The 27,741-nt window shown below is 35.0% G+C and overlaps 2 protein-coding genes across 2 annotated transcripts; one reads left to right on the forward strand and one right to left on the reverse strand.

The window, feature by feature from the left end:
- Nucleotides 1-11,232: 11,232 nt before the first annotated feature.
- On the forward strand, nt 11,233-14,610 carry LOC107910334 (receptor protein-tyrosine kinase CEPR1). Its single transcript, XM_016838157.2, has 2 exons — nt 11,233-13,914; nt 13,996-14,610. Exons 1-2 carry the CDS (start codon nt 11,442-11,444, stop codon nt 14,391-14,393), a joined length of 2,871 nt encoding a protein of 956 aa, XP_016693646.1. The 5' UTR covers nt 11,233-11,441; the 3' UTR covers nt 14,394-14,610.
- An 11,174-nt stretch (nt 14,611-25,784) lies between these two features.
- LOC107908007 (uncharacterized) lies at nt 25,785-26,759 on the reverse strand. The gene is made up of 2 exons (XM_016835293.1): nt 26,496-26,759; nt 25,785-26,375 (listed from the first exon to the last, which is right to left on the reverse strand). Exons 1-2 carry the CDS (start codon nt 26,757-26,759, stop codon nt 25,785-25,787), a joined length of 855 nt encoding a protein of 284 aa, XP_016690782.1.
- Nucleotides 26,760-27,741: the final 982 nt, after the last annotated feature.

A 27,741-nucleotide genomic window follows, 5' to 3' on the forward strand; every position in this document is an offset into this window, starting at 1 on the left:
ATCGGGCTAAATTGCAGAAATATCAAAATTCAGGGACATTTTAGTAATTTTTCATTTTTCTCAAATTTCCACCCAAATCTTGATCTAAATTAATATTTCATTAAATTTATTAATTTAAATGATAAAACAATTCATTTCATGCAATTTGGTCATTTTTACAAAATTACCCTTAAAATTTTACTTTATTCAATTTAGTCCCTGAACCTAAAACATGTAAATTAGCTATTTAAAATAAACTCATATTAGCTGAATATTCACATATATTATTTTTCCTCCTCCTTCCCTCTATTCCACATCCTTGATATATATATTACCAGTATTTACTTGTTTACTCATAACAAGCTGTTCATTTGAGTTATAGTCACTAAATTAATTATATCTTAAGCTACAGAACTTCGAATTGAGATCCGTAAATTTTATCTAAAACTAGACTTAAATATATTATTACCAAAAAATTTTCATAATTTTTTGTTTAGCCAATAAGTACAATTTATTCTTTAAAGTCATCCCTATTCTGCTGTTTGACAGTTTGACAGTTTTGACCCTTCTTCACTAAAAATTAATTATCTCCTTGTACAGGATTCAGATGGTTTTCTCATTTGTTACTTTTAAAATAGGCTTATTAAGGATTCTAATCATATAAATTATAACTCATAATAATTTTTTTACAATTTTTAATGATTTTCTAAAGTCAGAACAGGGGAACCCAAATTCATTCTAACCTTATCTCACAAAATTTATTATATCTCATAATTGACAATTCCATTGATTACATCGTTTCTTCTATGAGAAACTAGACTTAATAATATTTAATTTCATATTTTTTTAATCCTCTAATTCAATTTCCATGATTTATGGTGATTTTTCAAAAGTTAACCTACTATTTCTGTCCAAATCTGTTTTAGTTCAAAATGTTGATTACTAAATTTATAACACCCTTATTCCCTTTCTCTATAGTATTTCCCATCACTTTCTCTTATTTTTCTTCACTAACATATCTAGAACATAGAACCTTATATAATAAAATCCTACATTAACATCAATTTCATACTTTTTCAATAATATCAAACTCAAAAATATATTGGAATCTTGATGTTCTTACCTTGCTCTATTGATTTCAATCTTTAACTTGATTTTCTCTCTCCTCTAGCCTCTATTTCTTGAATCTAGCTTGATATTTTAGCTCCCCATAGTCTCCTTATCAATTTTCTCTCTTGGTGGCTATGGAAATTTCTTTGAATTCTAAGTAAAAATGGTGAATTTTTGGTGTGAGGACCAAATTGTAAAGAAAGAAAACTTTCTTTCTTTCTCTCTTCTTCTAACGTTGATGCATGGAAAAATGGTGAGATGATGGCTTCCATCTTTCTTTCCACATATATATATACACTAAATAAAATAATAAAATATCATTAAGAAAAAAAATCAAATCAAAATATAATAAACTAATATTTATTTATTTAATCTAAAATATCTCCAACATCATCATTATTTTCTAGATTTCTCTCTCTTCTAATTGACCATTTTGCCCTTTAGATCTTCTAAAATTCCATCCTTGAGTCATCACTTAATTTGGCAAAATTACAATTTGGTCCATCATAATTCTTCATCTATTCAATTTGGTCCCAATTCATCCATTTTTCTTAGGTTCTAGATTATTCCACCCTTAAAATATTTACACTATTGATTTTCAACTTTTTCATATTTACATTTTAACCCCTCAAATTTTGAGTATTTACTATTGGGTAACAAAACTTTTCTCACTTTTACAATTTAATCCTTTCTTGAATTAATATGTCATAATATACTTCCCAATGTTGTCATAACTCAAAATTCTCCTTTTTGTCACTTTACTTCCTTACTATATCAAAAATAAGATCTTACTGTAAAAATTTTCGGGGTATTACATGAGGAATCCACCAGCTTATCAAGAGAAATTGACGAATACATGGACGTATGCTCATATATGCAAAGTGTGCAAGGAGGACCTTCTGGTGTCACTATTAGAGATGGTAATGTAAGCAATAGAAAGAAACATAAAACTGCTATTGGAACTGCTAACATTGTTCTAAGTAGCGAAGACGAAGGCAATCCACGAAGAGAGCTCCATCGAAAGAGAAGAGGGGATCGTACTAAAGTTCCTCATGACGTTACTCCTATCTTTATAGCTCCTGCTGTAAGTTTGCCTCTTGCTACTTCTCCTATTAACTGTCTATCACCACCAAGGACAACTACCGACCGTACTTTTGGAATTACAATTGATCATGGCCTCCTGGTGGTTCTGTGAAATTTAATATTCTTGGTGGTGGTACAGGACATTGTCCCCTTTTCGCGAGCAGCTCAGTGTAAATAAGTTTCCCTTCAGCCCTAGTGAATTAGCGAATCAATGGAATTCTCTCTTTCTTGAGGAGACAAAAGGGTTTTTATGTCCAGGTGAATCATCTACGAACAACAGGAAGCCTTCAATGCAAGAGTTGGTAGTCTTTTTGCAAGTGATGTTAAATGAAGCTTGCGTTGCTAGCTTGGGCCTTATTGAGGGTATTAACAAGGTAGAGATTATGAGAAGGGAAAATGAAAATATGTATTAGTTCATTAGGAAAGCATTGGAATACGCACATGAACATTATGCTATTTGGTTGAGGAAAATAAAAGATTGTCAGAAGAAAACCAAAGGCTGGGAGATCTACTTGCTATTGTTGAAAAGGAGGTAGAGAAATTACATAGAGTGATCGCTAGTGAGCAAGTAGATAAACCAACGTTGGAAGTTGGCTTAAGGAAGATGGATGGGGAGCATAAAACTGTGGTGGCTAACTTAACGAAGAGCCATGAGGAAACTATGGAGAAATACAAGAGGGAAACCATGTAGAGCTTACAAGAATACCTGCCAGATTTGAAGGCTAACTTTTGTTACATGCTCAAATAGTTGGTGGTCCTTTTGACGCTTAAAGAGTAAACTTCGATGCTCTTAGCGAGCTAAATGCTAGTGATATGGATTTCGATGTCTACTTTTCCTTTGGAATAACCTGGGAGGAATTTGCATCAAAATAGAAAAACTCACCAAATTTTTTCCTTGCTGGAGATCTTATCGAGACAAGCTCTACTCATGAAAATGCCACTAGTGCCAGCGTTGCTCCCTTGAATGAAGGACAAGGCAATGAACGCGAGGGGCATGATGGGGAATAAGATGAAATGTTAATTGACCCTTTAGAAACAAATAACAATTCATGATTTGATTGTCCTTGTTGTATTTTGCTTATTTTCTTTAAATGAAAAATGAATATCTTAGTTTGATCCTCATTAATGTAGCGATGTGTTTAGTTGCTGACTTATTGTAAACCGTCACATAACCATATTGTTAACATAAAAATACATTAAGTAACAAAAGTTACCAAGATGATTAACTTTAAGGAAATCATTCATAACTTTGAATTTATTATACTTGGATCATGACTTGAGGTCACTGAATCCTTGTCGATAAAAAAGTATGCTAAATTTAAAAGTTGCATTCTTAAAGTAGCAAAGTAAAATAAAATTAGGTTGCGATCTTAAATAAACTAACCTTTATAATATCAGATGTGATCGAGTAGTTTTAGGAGTTACGATATTAAATCAGCTAACCTTTATAATATCAGCTGTGAACGTAGGTCATCGAGTTGTTTTACAAGTTGCAATCTTAAATCAACTAACCTTTATAATATCAACTGTGAACGTAGGTCATCGAACTATTTTAGGAGTTGCGATCTTAAATTAGCTAACTCAAAGAAACTTAGGTTGCGATCTTAAATCGGCTAACCCTTATAATACCAGTTGTGAACGTAGGTCATCAAACTATTTCAAGAGTTGCGATATTAAATCAGCTAACTCAAAGAAACTTAGGTTGCGATCTTAAATCAGCTAACCTTTATAATATCAGTACTTGTATAGAATACTTTTTTATTGAAGAAAAGAATTTGTTCATACGTAATACTTCTTCAAATGGAAAGCATTCCATGTTTGTAGTAGAATAGGACTTTCCATTTTTGCTAACTTGTAGACTCCATAACCTATTTTTTTCTATCACCTTGTAGGGTCATTCTTAGTTTAGAGCCATCTTTCCCTGTTGCGCTGCTGGAAGACTAGCCTCAGTATTTCAGAGAACAAGATCACCCACTTGAAAGTGCTTGTTTTTCACTTTAGAATTATAATAGAGGGCTACTTGTTGAGCTTGCGCAATAGTCCGGACTTCTGCTATTTCTCTAATTTCATCAACGAGATCCAAGCTAAGTCTCATGGCATGTTGATGAGCACTTTCAACAAAATGTAACGTTCCATGTGAGTTCATACGTATGTTTGCAGGAGTCATCGCTTCTGCTCCATAGACAAGTGAAAATGTGGCCTTCCATGTCACTGTGTGAGGCGATGTTCGCAAGGCCCAAATAATTCCTAGTAGTTCCTTTAACCAAGCAGCTTTGGCATCATCAACCTTCTTCTTCAAGGCTGTTAGAATTTTTTTTATTCTTGGCCTCTACTTGACCATTTGTTTGGGGAGTCTCTATAGAGCTTTAGGCCAAAGCAATTTGTAAATCCCTACAAAAAAAATTAAATTCCCTTAGAATTGTGTTCCATTATTTGTTATGATTAGGCGAGGGATTTCGAATATGTACACAACAGTCTTCCAAAGAAATGACTCAATTTGTTTTTCTATAGTTGTAGCTAAGGCTTCATCTTCTACCTATTTAGTAAAATAATCTACAACAATCACAATGGAATTCTTTTATGTTGTAGCTATTGGAAATGAACCCAAAATATCAATTCACTAGACTTCATTTCGGATTTTTCTAAATAAAAGGAATTCTAATATCTAACTAATATCTAATATTTATTAGAATTTTAGAAATAAAAAAACTTTTAATTCGAAATTCTATTTATTCTAAATAGAAATTCGAAATTATAGATTTCGAATAAATAGAAATTTTTTATTTTATATCTATTTATATAGAATCAATCAAAAATCAATCTACCCGCGAGGATTAATTAAGAAAATGGGGTTTTGTTTATTTTATTCTTATCCAAGAAAAAAAAAGAGCGATTGGATCCGTTGAAATGCGCTTTTGTTTTCAGGGTTATACTCCCATTTCGCCGCATGGAGTTTTGTTTTTGTATAGAATATAAAAAAAATAATTCAATTTCTACCATTATTATGATATTACATATTCCAATCCGATTGAATACCAGAAAAATGAAAGGAATTCCTGATTTGATCTGTTCGTTGAGATAAAGACAAAATAATCATAAAATATATATATAGGGAGAGAGTTGATTTTTCTAGCGCTTAATTTTTTCATGGACTCCATTGTTCAAAAAACGATTCGCAGAGAAGATAGATGTTTTTACCCACTTTTTAGTTTTTTATTTTTTAGTAGAATATTTAGAATATAATTGAAGTGCGTACGAAAAGGGGCTGCGAATGGTCAATGACCCTTCATAATCTGCAAAGGCTCTGGTGGTGATCGTTGTACTTGAGCATATCTTTGACAAGAATCGCAAGTGCGAACCATATGTTATGTGTCCTTCTGCACTGTTGGCTAGTAGTAATCCTACCTAAAAAATTTTTGGGCGAGGAGTCTGCCACCCAAATGGTCACCACAAATTCTTTTGGGAATCTCCCTTATCACATAGTCTGCCTTTGAGGGCGTCAAACATTGTAGCAATGGTTGGGAATATCCCTTTCTATAAAGTACACCCTCTAAATGGGTATATCTAATAGTTACACAATAAAACAAATTATTTTAATTGACCAAAAAAAGAATAATTCTCTAGTTAATAGGCATTAATCAATCAACATTAGGATAACCTACTAGTTCATAAGTATTCAAGATCTAAATAATAACGTCATACCTTGCAACCTTTTGTTGTAGTTTGGCGAGCTCTTTCTTGTCAAAATGATTTGCATCACCTTGTAATGTTCGTATAATGGGGGTCATCCACATTCCCTCTTGATCTAGCTAAAAATTTGGGGCATGTCGTAGCTTGAGAAATCTCTATATTCCAGAAAAACTTTTCCCCATTGTTTGATAAGAACAGATTATGCTAATTTTTACAAGACATCTGCTTGAGTGTTATCTTTTCTCGATAGTTATTTTACTTGTACTTTATCAAACCCTATGAGTAGCCGAGCTACTATAGAATGATATTTTTTCAAAATTGATTCATTTACTTCATATTTACCACCCATCTACTTAGCTAGTAACTACGAATCTGTGTGTACAACCAGATCCTTTGCTCCAAGCTGATGAGCTAATTGTAATCCTGATATTAGGGCTTCATACTCTGCAACATTGTTGGATGTTTGGAAACTAAAAGAGAGTCCATACTTCCATTCATTTTATCAGGGTCAATTAGAAATACTCTTTCCTCTAACCCCGTCTTTGTTGTAAAGCCATTAATGTAAACTATCCAACTCTTTGAACTATTAGCCACATTTACATTCCTCTGTGGCGAACTACTTACTATGTTCCGTGCAATAAATGAAAAAAAAAACAGAATATGTATTTGTCATAAGTTGCCATAAAATATAGTAAATTGAATATGTAATAACTATAAGTCTTATCAAGAGATAATAAACACCAGAAAAATTTAATTTCATTAACTATTCATGATTTGATATTTCAAATTATGAATTACCCGTAAGATCAGCAGACTTCTCAAAGGAATATTCTACCATAAAGTCAGCTAGAATTTGAACCTTTATCGTGATTCTCGGAGCATACACCACACCAAATTCGGCTAACTCGATTCCCCACTTTGTCATCCTTCTTGAAGTGTCAGCTTTGGATAGTATATCCTTAATGGGTTTATTTGTCATGACAACAATGGGATGAGCTTGAAACTAGGGACGTAATTTGTGAGTTGCAAAAATCAGAGCAAAAATAAGTTTTTCTATTTTCAAATACCTTTTCTCCTCGTTCTGCTACTGACGTAGTAAATCGGGTATTGGCGAGCTCTTTCTGCCCAGATTAAAACAACCACAATCGTCTCCTCTGAGGTCGCCAAATAAACATATAGAGCTTGTCCTATGTGAGGTGACATCAACAATGATGGGGATGTAAGGTATTCCTTAGGTTTTTTAAAAGCCATCTGACACTTTTCAGTCCAAGAAAAAGAAGTTCTTAGGGCTTTGAAAAAGGGCAAACATTTATCTGGCATTCTGGAGACAAATCTGTTAGTGCGACCACCCTTTCCATTAAACATTGTATATCTTTAATTGTCTTCAGGGGAGGCATATCCAAGATGGTACGAATCTTTTTTGGATTAACTTCAATTCCCCTATTTCAGACCATGAAGCCTAAAAATTTGCCAACTCTAACACCAAAAGCACACTTTTCAAGATTAAGCTTCATGTTGTGAGCTCGCAGAACTGTGAATGCCTCTGACAGATCTCTAACAAGCCCTTTCAAAGTAGAACTTTTTACTAACATATCATCAATGTAAACTTCAATACTCCATCTGATTTACTCCTTAAAAATCCTATTTACCAACCTCTGATAGGTCGCACCTGCATTCTTTAAAACGAAAGGCATGACCTGATAGCAAAAAAGTCATTCTGAATAATGAAGGTTGTCTTATCCTGATCCTCTAAGGCCATAGATATCTGATTATAGCCTGAGAAAGCATCCATAAAACTGATAAAATTATGCCCCAAGGACACATCAACCAACCTACCAATTGAAGGTAAGGGACAACTATATTTAGGGTAAGCTTTGTTAAGGTTGGTGAAGTCAATACACATCCTCCACTTACCATTAGTCTTTTTCACCATCACCACATTCGAAACCCAATCAGTGTACATGGCCTATCTAATAAATCTTGCTAACAACAGCTTTCCCACCTCTTGCCTTACAACTTTATCCTCTTGCGGAGCAAACTTTTTTCTTCTTCTGCTTAACTGGTTTAATCTCAAGAAGAACATTTAACTTGTGAACCATTACTTGAGGGTCCACCCCAAGTATATTCGCGGCTAACCATGCAAAAACATCAGAATTTTCCCTTAAGCAATGAGCCAAATCTTCATTTTCCTCTGCTGTTAATGCTGACGAAATTCTTACTATCTTTTCTGTATCATTGTAATGTTTCCATAGCTTTTGCTGCTTCTGGTTTCTTAACTTTCTCTTTACTCATTGCATCCAAACTGTCTAAATCCAAAACCTCACATTCCACGCTTGCTTGTTGCGACCTTTATCCTTGTTGCACTTGTTCAAGTGTTTACTTTACTAATAACATGTGGCACTGCGTGGTTGTTCGCTGATCAAATTGCATGAAGCCTACCCCCATTTTTGTAGGAAATTTGATCTTCATAAAGAAAGTTGCCGTCATCATTTTAGCCATTCTCATTATGGGATGGTCGAAAATAGTGTTGTATGTCATGGGACGATCAACCACAAAAAACTGGATATACTCTTTCACGGTGTGCTCCCCATCCCCTAAGATAACAGGTAAAGTGATACAACCCTTTACCTCAACAATATGGTTTCCAAAACCATATAACGGGCTCACCTTTTTTAATGCTTTCACTTTCAACTATATTTTTTAATAAGCCTCCTAAGTTAACACCTCAACAACACGGACACTATCAACTAGTATCCTCTTTACCTCAAAGCCTGCAATGGCTGCCGACACAACAATCGGGCCGTTTCTCTATCGTCATAAACTAACTCTACCTATTCATTACTAAAGTCCAACCTCTATTCTTCTTGTTGGTTCAACCTTCTTGGTGAGATAACTGAAATAATTCTCTTAAGGTGAGCCTTCCTCTTCACATTGGATGTCGCCCAGTCTTCAACTATCCCAATTATCACATGAATAGTTCTTCTCACCTTTTTCTTACCCCTAGCCTCAATCTTTAAACTATACCTTAGTTGATCAATATTCTGAGCAACAAAATATTTAAGTTCACCATTCTTGATTGCTTCATTAATAGCGTCTTTTAAGGAAGAATAATTTTGTCTTATGTCCCCCATCTTAGTGGAAATCACACCTGTCTTTCGAGCTCGACCTTTTTGCATTATGCCTCATAGGTGGAGGAGTTGACAAGATGCCAAGACTCTTTACTTGGCTAAGGATATAGGCACACGTGGCATTCAAAGGAGTATAAGTCTCGAATTTACCATAAGAAGGGTCCCTCATTGCGTGGTTAGGCTGAGGCCTTTGAAACGCTTTGGATGATTCATTTTGTGATTGTCCCTTTTGTTGTCTCCCACCTTGTATACGCAGAAAATAAGAAGATGATCCTTGGCAACTATGAACTCCCTCTATATTCCTTGAATGTCTGTCATCCCGCTGGAAATTAGCTCAGGCTGCTCTCTTGATCTTTTCTACCTCAGCAAACTTGTGAACCCTCTCATACAAATCAGCCAAGCTCTGCGGCCTGTTATCAGTGAATGAGTATTGCACATGCTCATTTAAAAATCCTATAATAAAAGCATATATGATCCACTGGTCCTGCAAATTTTTTGTATTTAACGTTGCTGCGTGAAAACACTTGATATAATCTTGCAAGCTTTCCTCTTCTCTCTATTTGACGGAAATTAAGCCTATATGCATACTTATTATTGCCCTATGTGCCCGAAACCTCTATAAAAACATCTGACCCGACTGTGAAAAACTTTGGATGGAACCTTGTGGGAGGGATAAATACTAATCATTTGCACTTCCTTTTAAGGTTGTTGAAAAAGCCTTACACTTCGCAGAATCAAAGGCTTCCAACACATTCATATAATCATTGTACTACATGAGATATGCTCGAGGATCCCTCCTACCTTCAAATATTTCGTTAGAGACCCTAAAGTCAGCTGATAAGCTTACTGTTGCAATCTTAGAAGCTAGGGGATTGTTAGAACAGAATAGTCAATCCATGTCTTTATAATCAAGATGTAAAGCCCGTACATCCCTACATAGGGCATCTATCTCATTCTGCCATGGTTTTGTATGCATCCAAGACCTTCCTCATGCATGCCACTACTAACATGAAGATAAGAATTATTAGAATGTACCTTTTTCCTTAGCTCATCGTTTTGTCTCAAAAATTCCTGTTGAAATGCTTGTTGTTGCTCAATTCTTAAATCTTGCATGGCCATCTGCTCCCTCATTAATCTCATTTTCTCTTGAAGAGCAATAAATTGTTGTGGAGATGCCTATTGATCAGAGAAAGTGACAACCCCTGACCAACAGGGATATTTAAGTCAAGCGAGTTTGAGGCTCATGCACGAGTTAAATTACCCAAATTCTCCGGCCGATCAGCAAACCAACCAACAAATAAATCTGCTTCACTAGCTTGATTTCTTGTACCAGAGACTCCAAGTTCTCTAGTGAAAAAATTGGTGGGAAAATTTTTATTGGGATGAGCCATTTTTCTTTCTTACAAACTGAAAATTCGAAGATTAGAAATTCTTTACACTCACTGCACCAAATTGTTGAGTGTTTTTCTCTATTTTTCTCAGGTAGTGGTATCTGCACATTTATATGATATAGGTATTGTTCACTGACATGATATGCTAGGTAGACTTCATGCATGTAGACATGTATCCTACCCTAGACCCAACATGTGTTTATAAGGTTTTATGCACGTGTAACCTCGCGGGAGAGCGAGCTTGACCTGCGAGATCATTACAATCCAGCTCAAATACATTCGGGCTTTGAGAGCGAGCTCGATTTGCAAGCATGGCCTACGAGTGCATTACAATCCGACCCAAATCCATTCGGGCTTTGGGCCGATGATGGTAATTATCGTAACAAGGTTATCTGTCAACATTTGTGATAGTAGATTTCATTGATAAATAAATTAAGTAAAGAGTAACACAATAATTATATCGGATTATGTAATTTCAAGTTTGAATTCATGGGTTATAGATGAATTTTCAGATTTAGGTTCATTTTACCACTCATTAATGAACCTTTTTCTAACAGCATATTGTACATATGACCCCATAAAGTATAATATATTGCAGCAAGTACAGCATGCAAGCGAATCGTAATATCTGTCATGTAATGCCAGAAACGAAATTTGCTTTTGGAACATTGTAAACATGATCATTTTGCTTAAATAAAATTATAAGTGGCAATATTGGTAGCCTACCATTTTAGGAACTTTGGACTGATGGCATCAAAGGGGTCCTCATTGATCAAGATCAACTGCAGATTATTCTAACATCGAATCCATATAAAGTACTACAATTGATGTTATTCCTCTACATCAGCAAGTGGGTATAAACTTAGATCAAAATCCTCTTTCTCAAAAAATCACAAATCACGATAAATATTACATGAGGAGTGTTGTCCAGGCATATTACCGCTGTACCAAATAATCCCCTCAACCAGCTTATTTATATACCATCTTCTTCACCTTCTTCTCTGAAACACCAGGTTTAATTAACTACCATCTTTTCTCTTTTTTATTTGTTGTTTGAAATATGGCATCAAAAGCTGATTTTCTCCTTCTAGCTGTGTTGTTTAGTTTTATGTTTTTGTCTTGTCGAGCCATGAAACATGATCAATCCAAGTTCTTCAACTTAATGAAAGCATCTTTATCGGGAAAGGCCTTATCTGATTGGGATGTTATTGGAGGGAAACCTTATTGCAATTTCACCGGAGTTAACTGCAACGATCGAGGCTATGTTGAAGTTCTTAACTTCACCGGCTGGTCACTGTCCGGCATCTTTCCCGACGACGTGTGCTTTCATCTGCCGGAGCTTCGTGTTCTGGATATCAGCCGCAACAATTTCCATGGCAACTTTCTGAACGGAATCGTGAATTGTTCTTCCCTGGAAGTGTTCAATATGAGTTCCATATATTTAAGAACAAAGCTTCCGGATTTCTCCAAACTGGTCTCTTTACGTGTTCTTGACTTGTCGTACAATCGCTTCATAGGCGATTTCCCCATGTCCATAACTAATCTTACCAATCTCGAGGTGCTCTACTTTAATGAAAACGATAAATTAAAGCCATGGCAACTTCCGGACAACATTTCCAGGCTTTCCAAGCTCAGAATTATGGTTTTCACGACATGCATGTTGTATGGTCGGATCCCAGCATCAATCGGAAACGTGACATCGCTTGTGGATCTCGAGTTGAGTGGGAATTTCCTGTCCGGTCAAATTCCTAAGGAGCTTGGATTGCTGAAGAACTTGAAGCAGCTTGAACTGTATTACAACCAGTACTTATCTGGGACAATACCCGAAGAACTTGGAAACCTGACAGAGCTTATAGATTTGGACATGTCGGTGAATCGATTGAGTGGAAACATTCCAGTGTCTATATGTCGACTTCCAAAACTTCAATTCCTTCAGATTTATAACAACAGTCTTACAGGAGAAATCCCTGGTGAAATTGCAGAGTCAACAACTTTGACAATCCTTTCACTTTATGGAAACTACTTATCGGGACAGGTTCCACGAAATCTGGGGCGTTCGGCGCCTATGATTGCTCTCGACTTGTCGGAGAACAATATTACAGGTCCAATACCGGCAGAGGTTTGTCGAGGAGGTAAACTGTTGTATTTGCTTATGTTAGATAACAAGCTTTCTGGGAACTTGCCTGAAAGTTATGCAAACTGCAAATCCCTTTTAAGGTTTCGAGTTTCTAATAACCATTTGGAGGGATGGATCCATGAAGGACTGTTCGGGCTCCCACATGTTTCGATCATTGATTTAGCTGACAATAGTTTCACGGGTCGTTTCCCAAATTCATTTGGAAATGCTAGGAATTTATCCGAACTGTTCTTGCAGAACAATAAGGTGTCTGGCTTTTTACCTCCTGGAATCTCTGGAGCTGTCAACCTGGTCAAGATTGACCTCAGCAACAATCTTTTGTCTGGTTCAATTCCTTCACAAATTGGGAATCTAAAGAATCTGAATTTACTTATGTTGCAAGGTAACAATCTCAGTTCTGGGATCCCCGAATCGTTTTCTTTGTTGAAATCTCTTAATGTTCTTGATCTTTCCAACAATCACTTGACTGGTAACATTCCAGAGAGTCTGAGAGAGCTTTTGCCTAACTCCATGAACTTTTCAAACAATCAACTTTCTGGTCCAATCCCTCTGTCATTGATTAAAGGAGGGTTGGTTGAAAGCTTTTCAGGCAATCCAGGTCTTTGTGCTCCAATCCATGTCCAAAATTTCCCCATATGTTCACACTTTTACAACGAAAAGAAGCTAAACTCGATGTGGGCAATCATAGTTTCTGTCTTAGCCATTACAATTGCAGCTGTCTTGTTACTCAAACGTCGTTTGAGTAAACAAAGAGCTGTAATGGAACATGATGAGACCTTGTCCTCATCATTCTTTTCATATGATGTGAAAAGCTTCCATAGGATATGTTTTAACCAACATGAGATCCTTGAAGCAATGGTTGATAAGAACATTGTAGGCCATGGAGGATCTGGCACAGTGTATAGAATCGAATTGCAGAACGGACATGTTGTTGCGGTGAAGAAACTATGGAGCAAAACATATAAAGACTCGGGTTCCAAAGATCAGTTGGTTTTCGACAAAGGATTGAAGACAGAGGTCGAAACTCTAGGAAACATAAGGCACAAGAACATAGTCAAACTGCATAGTTACTTTTCGAACTTGGATTGTAACCTGTTGGTTTATGAATACATGTTGAATGGTAACCTTTGGGATGCTCTCCATAATGGAAGGTTCGATCTGGATTGGCCGATTCGACATCGAATCGCACTCGGGGTTGCACAGGGTTTGGCATATCTTCACCATGATATTTTGCCACCCATCATTCACCGAGACATCAAGTCGACTAACATCCTACTCGACGTCGATTACCATCCGAAAGTTGCAGATTTCGGAATAGCCAAGGTTTTGCAAGCTAGAGGAGGGAAAGATTCTACCACTACTGTCATTGCAGGCACCTATGGCTACTTGGCCCCTGGTAATATTCTCACTCAATTCGAGTTCAATCAAGTTCTTTACGACTTTATTTCTCGTTAATTCATATATGTCCGTTTTGCAGAATATGCATATTCAAATAAAGCGACAACCAAGTGCGACGTGTATAGTTTCGGAGTGGTCTTAATGGAACTAATAACCGGAAAAAAACCAGTGGAGACCGATTTCGGAGAAAACAAGAACATCGTGCTCTGGATCTCGGCGAAACTGGAGACAAAGGAAGGTGTTGTGGAGGTGTTAGACAAGAAGTTGTCCAAGACATTCAAGGAGGAAATGGTTAAAGTTCTAAGGATTGCAATGCGGTGTACAAGCAAGAATACATCACAACGTCCAACCATGAACGAGGTTGTTCAGTTGTTGATTGAATCAGAGCCTTTCAGATTAGATTCTTCTTGTGAGTCACCAAGTAAGATCAAAGAAGCAGCGAATGTCAACAAAATAAAGAACCAATCAGATATATGATGTAGTTTTTAGGTAAAGTTAGCCTCTAGTTTTTAATAGAATAGTAGGGAACCAACCCTAAAGAACAATTTAAGCTTTTTCTTTTCTATATACTTGATAGGTGGGTTGTAGATTCTCTCCATCTTTTTTATTTTGTTTCCATCTCGTGTAAGGGACCAGGAATTTTAATCACTATAGTTGCTTTATGTAATCATTGAATAGCTTTTCTTTCTCTTTATATTTGGAATTTTCCTTTAAAATATGTTCTTCGCTTTTTTAAAAATTATTCATTTTTGACATTTCATGATTGACATGTTTTTGAATTTGAGATATAAATGTATGATTTTTTCGAATACTCATGAAAATATTTTAAAATTGAACACATACCGTGGTCGAATGCTTACGCTCAAATCCGAGTATATATAATTTTTATGATGCATTTTAGTGGGGCTTGTGATTCTGAATATAAAAAGGGAGGCATGATTCTCCTGTTGGGGTCCAAATAGAAGGGTATTGGTTGAGGATTCAAAGGCTCCCCAGCTTTGCTTGCTTAACCGTTGATAGTGAGCCATGAAAATCCACTCACAAGTTGGATAACCCTTTTAAATTTATTAATGGTATTTGATGGGAGGAAATAGGATTCCTCCATTTGTCTAATAAAGACTTCATCCAAGTTTTTATTTCAAATTACCTTTTAAAAATTTATAAATATTTACCGAAATATCAAGAATGGAGATAAATATGAAAAGAATGGACTAAGGGGTTACATATGAAATGATTTAAGCTATTTGCATCAATGAATGCAGAGTATAGTTGGGAATTTGAGTTTGTGTAGTTTCAACTTTGTGAGTGTTTTGAGGGGTCCCCCATAAGCAGAATGAGATTCATTGGAGAAAAAAAAATATTTGTCTTATGGGCATGGTGGTGAGTCCATATTAAAAATAAAAAAAAGATGTTTTTAAAAAAAGTGAGCATGGTATCAAAAGAAAACTTTGGCCTTTCCTTCCAACAACAAAATAAGATAAAATAAAATAAAGCATAGCTTGGCCATGATATTACAAGCTCCTTTCCATGATATAAGAGAAGTTTAGGTTAGGCTTAGTCTATTTAGGTATAAAATTTAAAATGTTTTATAATTAATATTAAATAAAAATATATTTTTTAGTAAATATAAATTTATGTTAAGTCGAATGGATTTGAAGTTATAAAATCTCAATTCATAGGAACTTTCAAATAAAATACAAGAAGCAAACTATAAAAACCAATCCGAAAACAGTAGTATTCCATTCAAATTGATGGCCTATTATATCAGGGAATAATGTTTATATAAAGCTTTTAGCACAAAGAAAAAAGGGGAAGAAAGTACCTAATGATGAATTTTATTGAATCAATGTTATTAGGTCAAGTGATAAAGAGTTTAATGTTCTTTTTAAAATTTTGAATTCAAGTCTTATAAATGAAAAAAAAAATGAGAAAATATTCTCTATTTATGAGTTCAACTCGGATCAACTTTAGGTATTGAAGTTTAATGTGATTACTAAGTAACTTTAAAATAATAATAATAATTATGGATTGCTGAGTTGAGTTGCGACTTAGTGCCTAAATGATAAAAGCAAATGTAGTAAAATGGTCAATGTAGGGCTAGACAATTGACAGCAAGAAAAGCATAATTTTGGAAAATAAAGTTGGATGATGATGTGAATGACTGATTGCAATACACAACAAGCAACAAGTTTATATTATATATAAAGAAAGCTTTATGTGCTAGTAATTTTTTTGATACATAAGTTTGAAAACCACGTTATTTCTTTGTTTCCAATTAGCCTAGAAGATGGTAATAAATTTTGAGTAAAAATATCTTGCCTCTTGAGAGTTTTTGTTATTAACATTGGGCCACTACCATGTCCAAATGCATGTGATCAATGCAAAAAGTTAGGAAGGAGCCAAACCAGGTAGCTCTTGCAAAACTACAGCATATGAAAAGATTATCAACATTTTCCTCCTTTCGTTACATAGGGGGCACATATTGTCCATCTTCAAGTTTCTTTTCCATAGTTCAATATGCATAGAAAGGCAACTAGAACAAATCTTCCAGACGAAGATAATCAATTTCACAAAACTTTCCAATTTGTGGAAGGTCCAGGTCTAGTTAGAGGTGACAAAATGAGCTCGAGTCTGAGCTTGAAAGTTTGATTTGAAAAATCCGAGCTTGAACTTGTTTGAAGTTCAATTTGATTAAGAAGTTAAAAATTGGAATACGAAAAGACTCTACCCGAATAAGCTTGAACTCAAAAATACTTGAACATGATAAAATTTGAACAAAAAAAAATTGAACTCAAAAAATCTGCACTTAAAAAAATCCAAACCCGAAACTAACCTAAACCCTAACTCGAATTTAATACTAAAAAGAAATAATCAAATTGCAACTAAGTAATATTATTTAATAAATAAAAATGCACACAACTAGTGAAAACTGAAAATAACGAAACTTAAGCAATTTATAAAACTTTTAAATTCAGTCGTTTGTTTCCAAAAGTCAAGCCTACAAATTAAGATCAAAGCAAATATTATTATACATCGAACTTTATTGTTATTTATTTATTTATTTCAAAGCTAATATAAAAAGTTTTATAAATATACTTACAAGCTAAGAGCTTCTAATCCTCAAAATATAAATAAAGTTAAACAATCTTCCTTCCAAATTTGATTGCATTCTTTTCATCATCTAAACTAATAGACATATAATATAGTTTCATAAAAGAAAAAAAAAATCTTACCTTCATATCCATAACCAATTTCAAGTGGTAATCAACATTTCTGCATTTTCAGACAAAAGAGAACTTCAACTCTACCACCCATGCTAAATGTTGATTATGAAGCAAATAATAATTAGAATGCTTAGAACATCTTGTGCTACTCGTGCAAGGTTAGGATATCGAAATTGATTTCCTTTCCAATAATCAAGAATATTCATGTACTTATAGTAGTCCTCTCCAACTTCATCTAAATAGACATCAAACTACGATTTATTTGAATTAAATCGAAAATTGAAATCAACAACATAAAAGTATCATATGATAATCTACATGTTAAATTTTTAATTATGAATTTAATAAACATATAATAAATATAACTTACTTTCATGTCTTCAGAACTCATTCTTTGACTACTTTTCTCTATGTAATTAGTTGAAATAAATTGATACTCTTCAAAATGCCTATTCTTTTGTTCACATATATTTATTCACTTATTTTCATATTGTAGACCTAATTGTGAGAAGACGAACTACAATAGTTGTAGCTTACAAGAGAGTCAAGTATGGCTGCAAAAGAAAGTACCAAAGTGTTGCGAGATGGCTATTCATGCAACAACTTGCACATTTGGTGGACAACATTGGTGCAAGTTATCTGGCGAACAAACTATTTGGCAGACAGTCAATTGGCCAACTATCAAGCAAACAATCATTGGTGGACTATCTAGTGAACTATCCAAATGTGAATAAGACTCATGGATACACAAGGCGTAAACTATCTTGCAGATTGACATGTGAGCTTTGATGCTGCGGACTATGTCGAAGCTTTTGATATAAGCTAATAAGTTGTCAACTTGTTTAGAAAAGTTGTTAGATTATTTTATTTATCTTTTTTTTGATGGGATAATTTGAGTGGTGCGAATTAGACAGAAATCAGACAATGAGTAATCCCATGTACCTAGACTTGCCAACTTATGAAGTTGTAGTTGGTAATAGTTTCTTATTTAAGGTTATACTTTGTATGTAAATTATAGTAATATAAACAGAAAATATAGCAAGTCGCATTTGATTGCTACCTTGGTCTATCTTTCCTTTCTTCCTTACAAAGAAAAACTAACAATTAGTATATAGAATAAGTCATCTTTAAGGGCCATTTTTTCTATTACTGTAAAAATGTCTTCAGCTAGTTTTACACCTCCTCTACCACTAGTTTTTAACAATGAAAAATATCACTAGTTTTTAACAATGAAAACTATCATATTTGGGTAGTTAAGGTGAAGACCTACCTACAAGCTTACGACTTATGGGAGGTTGTGAATGCAAATGTCGAGCCACCACCATTGAGAGCCAATCCAACGATAACACTAATCAGACATCATAGTAATGATCGTGCTAAGAAGTTTTAGGCAATGTTGTGTCTTTAGAATGGTGTTTTTGATGTGATCTTCACTAGGATCATGGCTTGCGAGACTCCAAAGCAAGCTTTGGATAAGATGAAATAAGAGTTTCAAGATATAGAGAAAAGGCAACAATTGAGGAGGGATTTTGAGAACCTGAAGATAAAGGAGTATGAGACTGTCAAATAGTATTCTGACAAAACCATGGTTGTTGTAAACAACATCAGATTACTTAGAGATCAATTTGCTTATAGTAGGGTAGTTGAGAAAGTCATCACAACACTTCTAGAGAGGTATGAGTAAAAAATATCTTCTCTTGAAGACTCAAAAGACCTGCTCACAATCTCTCGATCAGAGCTAATAAATGCCCTGTATACTTAAGAACAAATGAGAGCAGCAAGGAAAAAGGAGCATGTTGAGGGAGCCTTTCAACCCAGAAATAGGGAAGGCTTGAGCTCCTAGAATTATAAAGAAAAGAAAGGCTGAGCAGAAAAGAAGGAAAATTCAATGACATGCAGTAGAAAAAAGAAGAATCTGCCTTGTTCTCATTGCAAAAAGACCACTCATTTGGAGAAATATTATTGGTTCAGACTAGACATACAGTGTAGAGCTTACAAACAGCTTGGCCACATAGAGAGTGTATGCAAGAACAAAATGTGAACACAATAACAAGGACTACATCAACATAATGCTCAGGCTCAGACTACTAATGGGAACTATGCTCAGGAGGAGCAAGTCTTCGAAGCTTCATGTTTTGCATCAAGAAGTAGAGTCGCAAAGGTTTGGTTAATTGATAGTGGATGTACCAATCATATGACCTCAGATGAAAACATCTTTAGAAAGATTTCTAGAAATTGCATTTCAAAGTGAGGATTGGAAATGGTGAACGCATTCAAGCTAAGTGCAAATGTGATGTGCTAATGAACACATCATTAGGTACTAAAGTAATTTTAGATGTTCTTTTAGTTCTTGAAATATATCATAATCTCCTTAGCATTGGTCAATTACTTAAGAAGAAAAAGATTGTTACTTTTAAAGATAGTGGTTTCATAATATTTGATTCATTGAGATAAGAAGTTGTAATAGTTTCAATAAAAGACAAAAGCTTTGTGTTGGACTAGAACTTGGTAACCTCAAATGCCTATACACGTTCAGTTGATGAAACAAATATTTGGCACAAAATATTGAGACATGTGAACAATAAGTCCCTTAATCAAATGTGTAAGACAAATTTAGTTGAGAATATGACCATAATTGAATAGCAGGGTGGCACCTGCGAAGTCTGTCAACTTGGGAAGCAGACGAGGCTTCCATGTCCAACAAATAAAGCCTAGCGTGCCAATGAAAAACTACATTTGGTCTACTCTGATGTATGTAGACCTATGAAGATGTTGGATCTGGTGCCCTAAGTGTAGTAGTTTTCATCTAAGTACACTTATAATTTTTTCTCGAACAGATTGATTAATAAAAAATTTTATTGATTACAATTAATGTAATTTTTATTATTTTCCTTCAACAATTTTTGCACGTAAAGAAAAATGGAAGCAAATGTTACTCATTGGTTGTCTAATGTTTAACTAATACTAAGTAGTATTACGTGGGCAGATCGTAATATGAAAAGACAAACTATATTAGTAGACCAACCTAAACATGTCCTTAGTCTAACAGAAAATGAGCAAATCAATTGAAAGACTAATAATTCGTCTATCATTGGTTGACTAGACTGATAGTACATTAGACTGGACCAAAGAAGAATTGATCCTAAATCCGTTTATGGATTTTTTCACTTGTGACATTCATAGTGTGGCATACCTAAATCCTGAGTGGATGGCAGACTATGTATACGTAAATCGTACATTTTGATGTAAGTAAAATCTTGAGTTCGAATAGATAAGAAACTAAAAGCTAGTCTGTTGGGTGTACAATTTCTGCAGTACGCAGCGTCATTCATAACGGTGGAATTCATTTCCTGAGACAAAGGTAAATGATATCTTCTCATTGGCATTACATGGTTGATGAAAAGTAAACATGGTCATGGGTCTTTCGTCTTTGTGATAAATGACTTAATTACTATTCAATAGTAATTAACTTTTCACGAAGGAAGATGTAATGGTTACCATGAGATAAAATAAGATCATATTGGGAGAGCGAATATTATCGCAAAGAGATCAAGGACTCCTATGAGGGTAACACACTTATGATAGTGTCATTAGACGAGCACTAAGTAATTGCTTTCATAATGGTATGTTGTTAGCGAAAGCTCAATCACGATACTATAGTGGAATGACTTTGTGACTGAATAAGCTTATAATTAATACGCGAAAAGCTGAAACTTAATTATAAATCATTTGTGCCCTAAATACATATGTCCAATCGGTCCCTCCGCTAGCTTGTTGAAACTAGAAATGAATTGTGTGTTTGAATAGAAATGAATGGAATGAATAGGAAAAGAGAAGCATTCAAGAATGATGATGGTTTTTTTCGAAAATAGAAAAATGGAATCATTTGTAAATGAATGTAGGTTTCCAAAATAAAAATGGAAATGATTCATTTACAATTCTATTTGGATTACTTAAAAATGATTGGAAGAATGAGTTTATGTTTTCGAGCTGTTTTAAAGCCCTAAAATGAAAATAAACCATTCGATTATAGTGAACATGTTGAGTTGTAAAATATTAAAAATATTTTCTAGAAATTTTACTAGAGGTAAAGTCATCAAAATTTACTGATGGTAAAATCGTCAAAATTTTACTAGGTGTAAAATAGGGTTGAGAAAAATGTTTAATATATAATGTTAAAGTTTATTTTGGGAAATAGAAAAACAAAATTAGGTTGATTACATTATAGAGTACTAGGTCAAAAGGCCCAAGAAGTATTCGTAATTGGACCTGATGTGAAAGAGGCCTAAAACCTCTTATATAATATGGAGGGGCGGCAACCCTAGTAGGAATACTAGGGTGTGCCATCTGCCCCAGTCATACACTAAGTAGGAAGTTGTTTTTCTATTGAAATAAAACACTACAACTTAATAAGAGTTCTACATTCTCTTCTTATAAATAGATGGCACCGGTAAGGCAAAAAATAGAATTTGGAAAGATTGTTACTCTGCCCGAAAATAGAGGGAATTTATTCTCTACTATTAAATATATTTTTCCATAATAACAATTCTATTAAAGAAGAGAGAATTTTCATTATCGCTGTAACACCCTTAACTCGAATCTGTCACCGGAACAGGGATACAAAGCATTACCAGAGATTACAAATCAAACGGGCATAAATTTCAAACATTTCATAACAAGTCAATATTCATATAAAAAACAATTCAAAACATAAATATTGTCCCTTATACGAGCCCTCGAGGCCCTAAATATGCATCAGAAATAAGTCAGGACTAAATCGAAATCTCAAAATTTTTTTTGAAAAATATTGAAAATTTACAAAGTTGCAGGGGTCACACAGCCGTGTGACTCACACAGTCAAGAGACACGCCCGTGAGACCATTTGAAGCAGGGACACACGGCCGTCTCCTAGCCCGTGTAACTCTCTAACTTGCAACCCTTTAAAAACTAGGGTCACACGGCCAAGCTACAAACCCATGTGCTAGGATCTGTACCCTTTAAAGTAACCTTACACGTCCGTGTGCCAGGCCGTGTGCTAGGCCGTGTAATAGCTTGACTTGCAACCCTTTCAAAACTACAGGGGACACACGGCCATGTCATACATGGTTAAGACACACGCCCATGTCTTTACCCATGTGGACAAAACAGACTATTTTACAAGCCATATTTCTCACCCAATTTGGCATCAACCTACACTCAACATTGTGCATATAAACAAGCCATATTAACGCATCCAAAACAAGAAAAATTAAGCATTAAACATGTAGTATATTTACATACAACCAATATGCCCTTAGGCACATCAAATGACAATTCATAAACATGTGCAAATATAAATACAATTTGATCATTTAACCATAAAAGGCTTAACCAAAACTAAGCTATATTACGCCACTTGATTTACCCTTGAAAACCATACCAAAATGTAACATGTATGGCATACAAAGACTAGCTCCAAATAGTCATATAATTTACATATAACTTGTGCACTAAAATCACCAAATAAGTAATTCAAACAAGTACCAATTCACAACTATTCAAGGCTTACACAAAATGCATATTCAAACCACCATTTTACCTTCTGTTATTCTACCATAACAAGCCATACCTCAACCATATAAGACAACTTATATACACATCAAAATATATCATTTCACCAACACAATGCCAAAATGCAAACGAACCAAATGGTCATATCTACAATCAAAACACATAGGCTAACATTAGCCAAAATAACCTATACATGCCATTATAACCAAAATTAAATCAACTGAAAGTACCAAAAGAGCTGATGGATAGTGTGATATAGTTCCGACAAGATTACTACCTGAACAAGCTTTCGATTCACTAAAAACACGAAAAATACACCGAGGAAACATTTAAGCTTAGTAAGTTCGTATAACAGAGAATTCAACTTACCATTTAGTCACAATTTAGGTAAGTAAACATAGCATATCCCAACTCAATTTGTCCAAATGCCTAAGCACATATTCACCAACATATTAGCCATGTAAAAAACATATACTAACCAATAAACATGGATGAATATAACCACTAATCAAGTTTTATATACATGCATCATCCATTTCATGTTTCAATATAACATGTAATATCATTTGCATGTATGTCATATATATACCTATAATAGTTTGTATCGAACTTATATCATCTCGTAACAAAATGTTGCCCGTTGAACCATTTAGAATATCGTTGGATACTCGAGATAGCTCACACATAGTGTGCTAAACTATAATCCGTCAATTCCTGTACATGTATGCTCGTACGAGCTATGAATCGGTATGCTCTCACGAGCTGTAAATCGGTAAGCTCATACGAGCTATGGTGTGTCCGCAACACATGCAGGACCTCAACCAAATCGGTAACCCTAATAACATGTCATTTGTATCCTACAAATTACTAAGGTTCAAACGGGATTCGGTAATCAATATACGTCATCGGATACGCGATCAATATTTATACGTGAAAATTATAAAAATCACACACATATAATTCAATTAAAACATATAAATACTCAATTTAATTAAACGAACGTACCTCGACGAGTATATGTTGATACGGAGGCGATTGATCTGAGATTTTCTCTTTGCCTCGATCTAACTCCGTACGAGGTCTGATTGGATCTATACGGATAAATTTAACCCAATTCAATATATTTCACATTCAATTTTGTCCAGCACATATTTTTGGCAAAATGCCTATACTTTTAATTTATTACAATTTAGTCACTAGCTCATAAAAATAGAAATTTACACAATTTTACCACAACCCACTATGGTCGACTATCAAATAGGTCCTTGGCATGCACTATACTTTAATTATTTCACAATTTCACCATGTAATATTTCTTATTTTTCAATTTAGTCCCTATTTGACAATTTTACTAAAAATTCCTTTAGTCAACAATGCGGATCTCTATTCAAAATAATGGAGACTGGCACTCCGTGTAATCTGACAATGTTAGAAGTATATAACTCAGCCAATCAGACCATTTAGGCTGAACCAGAACTGGTGTTTTGGTCAACAATGCTTTCAACTGATTAAAACTTTATTGACATTTATCAGACCATTCAAACTTCACATCTTTCTATAATAGTCATGTTATCAGTGTAGCTATCATTGAAAACCCTTTGACGGATTTTCGGTAATAGCCCGCTAATCCTAGAAAACTTCTAACTTCATATACATTTCTCGGTGCTTTCTAATCAACAACTGTTTAAATTTTACTCGGATCAACTCTGATGCCTTCAGCTGATACTATATGCCCCAAAAAACTGATTTCTCGGAGCCAAACACACATTTGCTAAATTGGGCAAACAATTGTTTATCTCGCAGAGTTTGCAAAAAAGTTCTCAAATGTTCAGCATGTTCGGACTCGTCTTGAGAATAGATCAAAATGTCGTTAATAAATACCACAACAAATCTGTTTAAATACGGTCTAGATATTTTGTTCATCAAATCTATAAATATTGCAGGTGCGTTAGTTAAACCAAACGGCACCACAAGAAATTCCTAATGTTCGTACTTGGTTTTAAATGCAGTTTTTGGCACATCCAAATCTTTCACTCATAGTTGATATTAGCCAGAACGAAGATCAATCTTCGAGAATACTGTGGCACCTTTCAACTGATCGAACATATCATCAATACCAGATACTAGATATTTATTCTTGATTGTAACCTTGTTGAGCTGACGGTAGTCTATACTCAATCTCATCGATCTGTCCTTTTTCTTAACAAATAGAACTGATGCACCCCAAGGTGAAAAACTAGGTCGAGCCAAACCCCTATCTTTCAACTCTTGTAACTATGCTTTTAACTCTTTTAACTCGGTAGGAGCCTTTCTGTCAGGTGCTATTGATATAGGTGATGTTCCCAGTACAAGTTCTATAGCAAACTTAACCTCTCTGACCGGTGATAATCCATGTAACTCCTCTAGAAACACATTGGGATACTCGCAAACCACTAGCATTGATTCAAGCTTTGATCAGACACTTTAGTATCCAATACATAAGCAAGATAAGCATTGCAACATTTGCTCACATATTTCTGCGTTGACAAAGTTGATATCATAATAGGCAACCCTCTCGGATTCTCTTATTTAATACGAAGCGTCTCACCATTTTGAAATTTTAATATGATAAGATTTCGTCTACAGTTTACAATAGCATCTTCAGAGTTAGCCAATCCATATCCAGAATCACATCAAATTCATCAAACGGTAATAACATCAAATCAACCAGGAAATTATAACCCTAAGTCATCAAAGGATAATTCTTACAGACTTTATCAACTAGTAAGTACTGACCTAGGGGGTTCAATACTTTAACCATGAATTCAGTGGACTCAACAGGTAAATTTTTACTAGATGCTAAATCCTTGCAAACATATGAATGGGTTGATCCTAGATAAATCAAAACAGTTACATTAGTATCATAAATAAAAAATGTACCAGTAATAACATCTGGCGTATAAGCATCCTCGAACGTGCGAATAACATAAGCTCTAGTTGGTGCTCATTCCTCAGATCTCACAGTAGAGACTTTTGTAACACCACGACTACCGCTCACATTTCCAAGATTACAAGGTGGTCTACCTCTCACAGCAGTATTGCTCGACCTCTTGGTCTAAGCTTTCTGTTTCTCTGATTTTTTTAGACAATCTTTAATACAGTGGTTTAAGGAACCACACCTGAAACGCGCCCCTCTCTTCACTCGACACTCACCATAATATGGTCTGTTACAATGCTTACACTCAGGTCTAGCATCTCTGACACAACCCACACTCGCTATAGATGTAGCCTGAGGTTTAGGACTAGAGTGTCGGGTACCTCTGTCTCTACTAGAATATCCCATAGAAGTAGTAGAATGGTTGTGATATTCTTTTGATTTCTTTGGTACTGACTGATAGGACATCCCAGTCAATCTCTTTCTCAAGTCTCTAGCTTCAAAATCAGCACGTCTTTTCTCTTTCCTCAGTTCTTCGACCTTATGTGCCCAATCAACCAGTACAACGAACTCTTTCAATTCAAGAATTTCTACTAGAAGCTTAATGTACTCGTTTAACCCTTCTTTGAATCTTTTACATATAGTGGTCTTAGTCGGAATACATTTTCGTGCATATTTGCTCAATTTGACAAATTCCCGCTCATATTCTGATACTGTCATATAGCCCTGTTTAAGCTCTAGAAATTCTTTACGTTTCTGATCTAAAAACCTCTGATTGATGTATTTCTTTTGGAACTCTATTTGAAAGAATTCCCAAGTCATTCGCTCTCTTGGCACAAATTAAATCAACTTATTCAACCATTGGTAAGCCAAATCTTTTAGTAACGATACCGCACATTTAACACATTCAACCGATATACAGGATAGCTCATTAAAAACCCTGATTGTATTCTCTAACCAGAATTCAACTCCCTCGGGATCATCCTCAGCAGTAGCTTGGAATGCTTCAGCCCCGTACTTACGTATCTTATCAATAGATAGCTTACTAACTTGGATTGGTTGCATACTTTGAGGAATAACGGGAACCGGTAGGAGAATAGGAGGGGTGAAGCTTGTTGAGTAGCCGGGTTTGTCCGTACAAACTCGATGAACCATTCATTCATCATTTGGAAGAAGGCTTTCTTAGCCTCTCCTCCCCGTCCCTCAGATATGGGCCTCGTACCGCTCAAAGATACTTCATGAATGGAGGTTTGAGCATTACTCTCTACTTCATCGGAATTAGTACGGTTGGACGTCATTGTTATATGAAAACATGTTTCAAACAGTTAGGAGATATAACACTATCACAAGTTATATAATGGCATGTATAGCTAAACTCATATACACTATGTTCAGTTTGAGAATTAACCATACCGTAGGTCTGATACCAATAAGTGGAGCACCGTTAACCTGAATCTGTCATCAAAACAGGGTTCTAGAGCATTATCGGAGATTACAAATCAAACGGACATAAATTTGAAACATTTCATAACATGTCAATATTCATATCAAAATATACATATTGTCCCTTATACGAGCCCTCGAGGATATAAATATGCATTAGAAACAAGTCGGGACTAAATAAAAATATTAGAAAATTTTTCAGAAAACATTGAAAATTTTCAAAGCTGTAGGGTTCACACGGTTAGGAGACACGCTTGTGTCTCAGGCCATGTGGGCATTCAAAATAGGGACACACGGCTGTGTCCCAGCCCGTGTCTGTGCCCATGTAACTCTCTGAATTAGTCACACAGCCAAGGCACACGCCTGTGTGCTAGGCCGTGTAAAAGCCTGACTTGCAACCCTTTGAAACCTATAGGGGACACACGACTATGTCAACTGGCCGTGTGTCACACACAGTTGAGACAAATACCCGTATCTCTGCCAGCGTGGATGAAAATAGGCTATTTTACAAGCCATATTTCTCACCCAATTTGGCATCAACCTACACTCAACATTGTGCATGTAAACAAGCCATATTAATGCATCTAAAACAAGCAAAATTAAGCATTAAACATGTAGTATATTTACATACAACCAATATGCCCTTAGGCACCTCAAATGACAATTCATAAACATGTGCAAATATAAACACAAT

This window comes from Gossypium hirsutum, chromosome D02 (genome assembly GCF_007990345.1).
Source record: "Gossypium hirsutum isolate 1008001.06 chromosome D02, Gossypium_hirsutum_v2.1, whole genome shotgun sequence".
NCBI classification, from domain to species: Eukaryota; Viridiplantae; Streptophyta; class Magnoliopsida; order Malvales; family Malvaceae; genus Gossypium; species Gossypium hirsutum.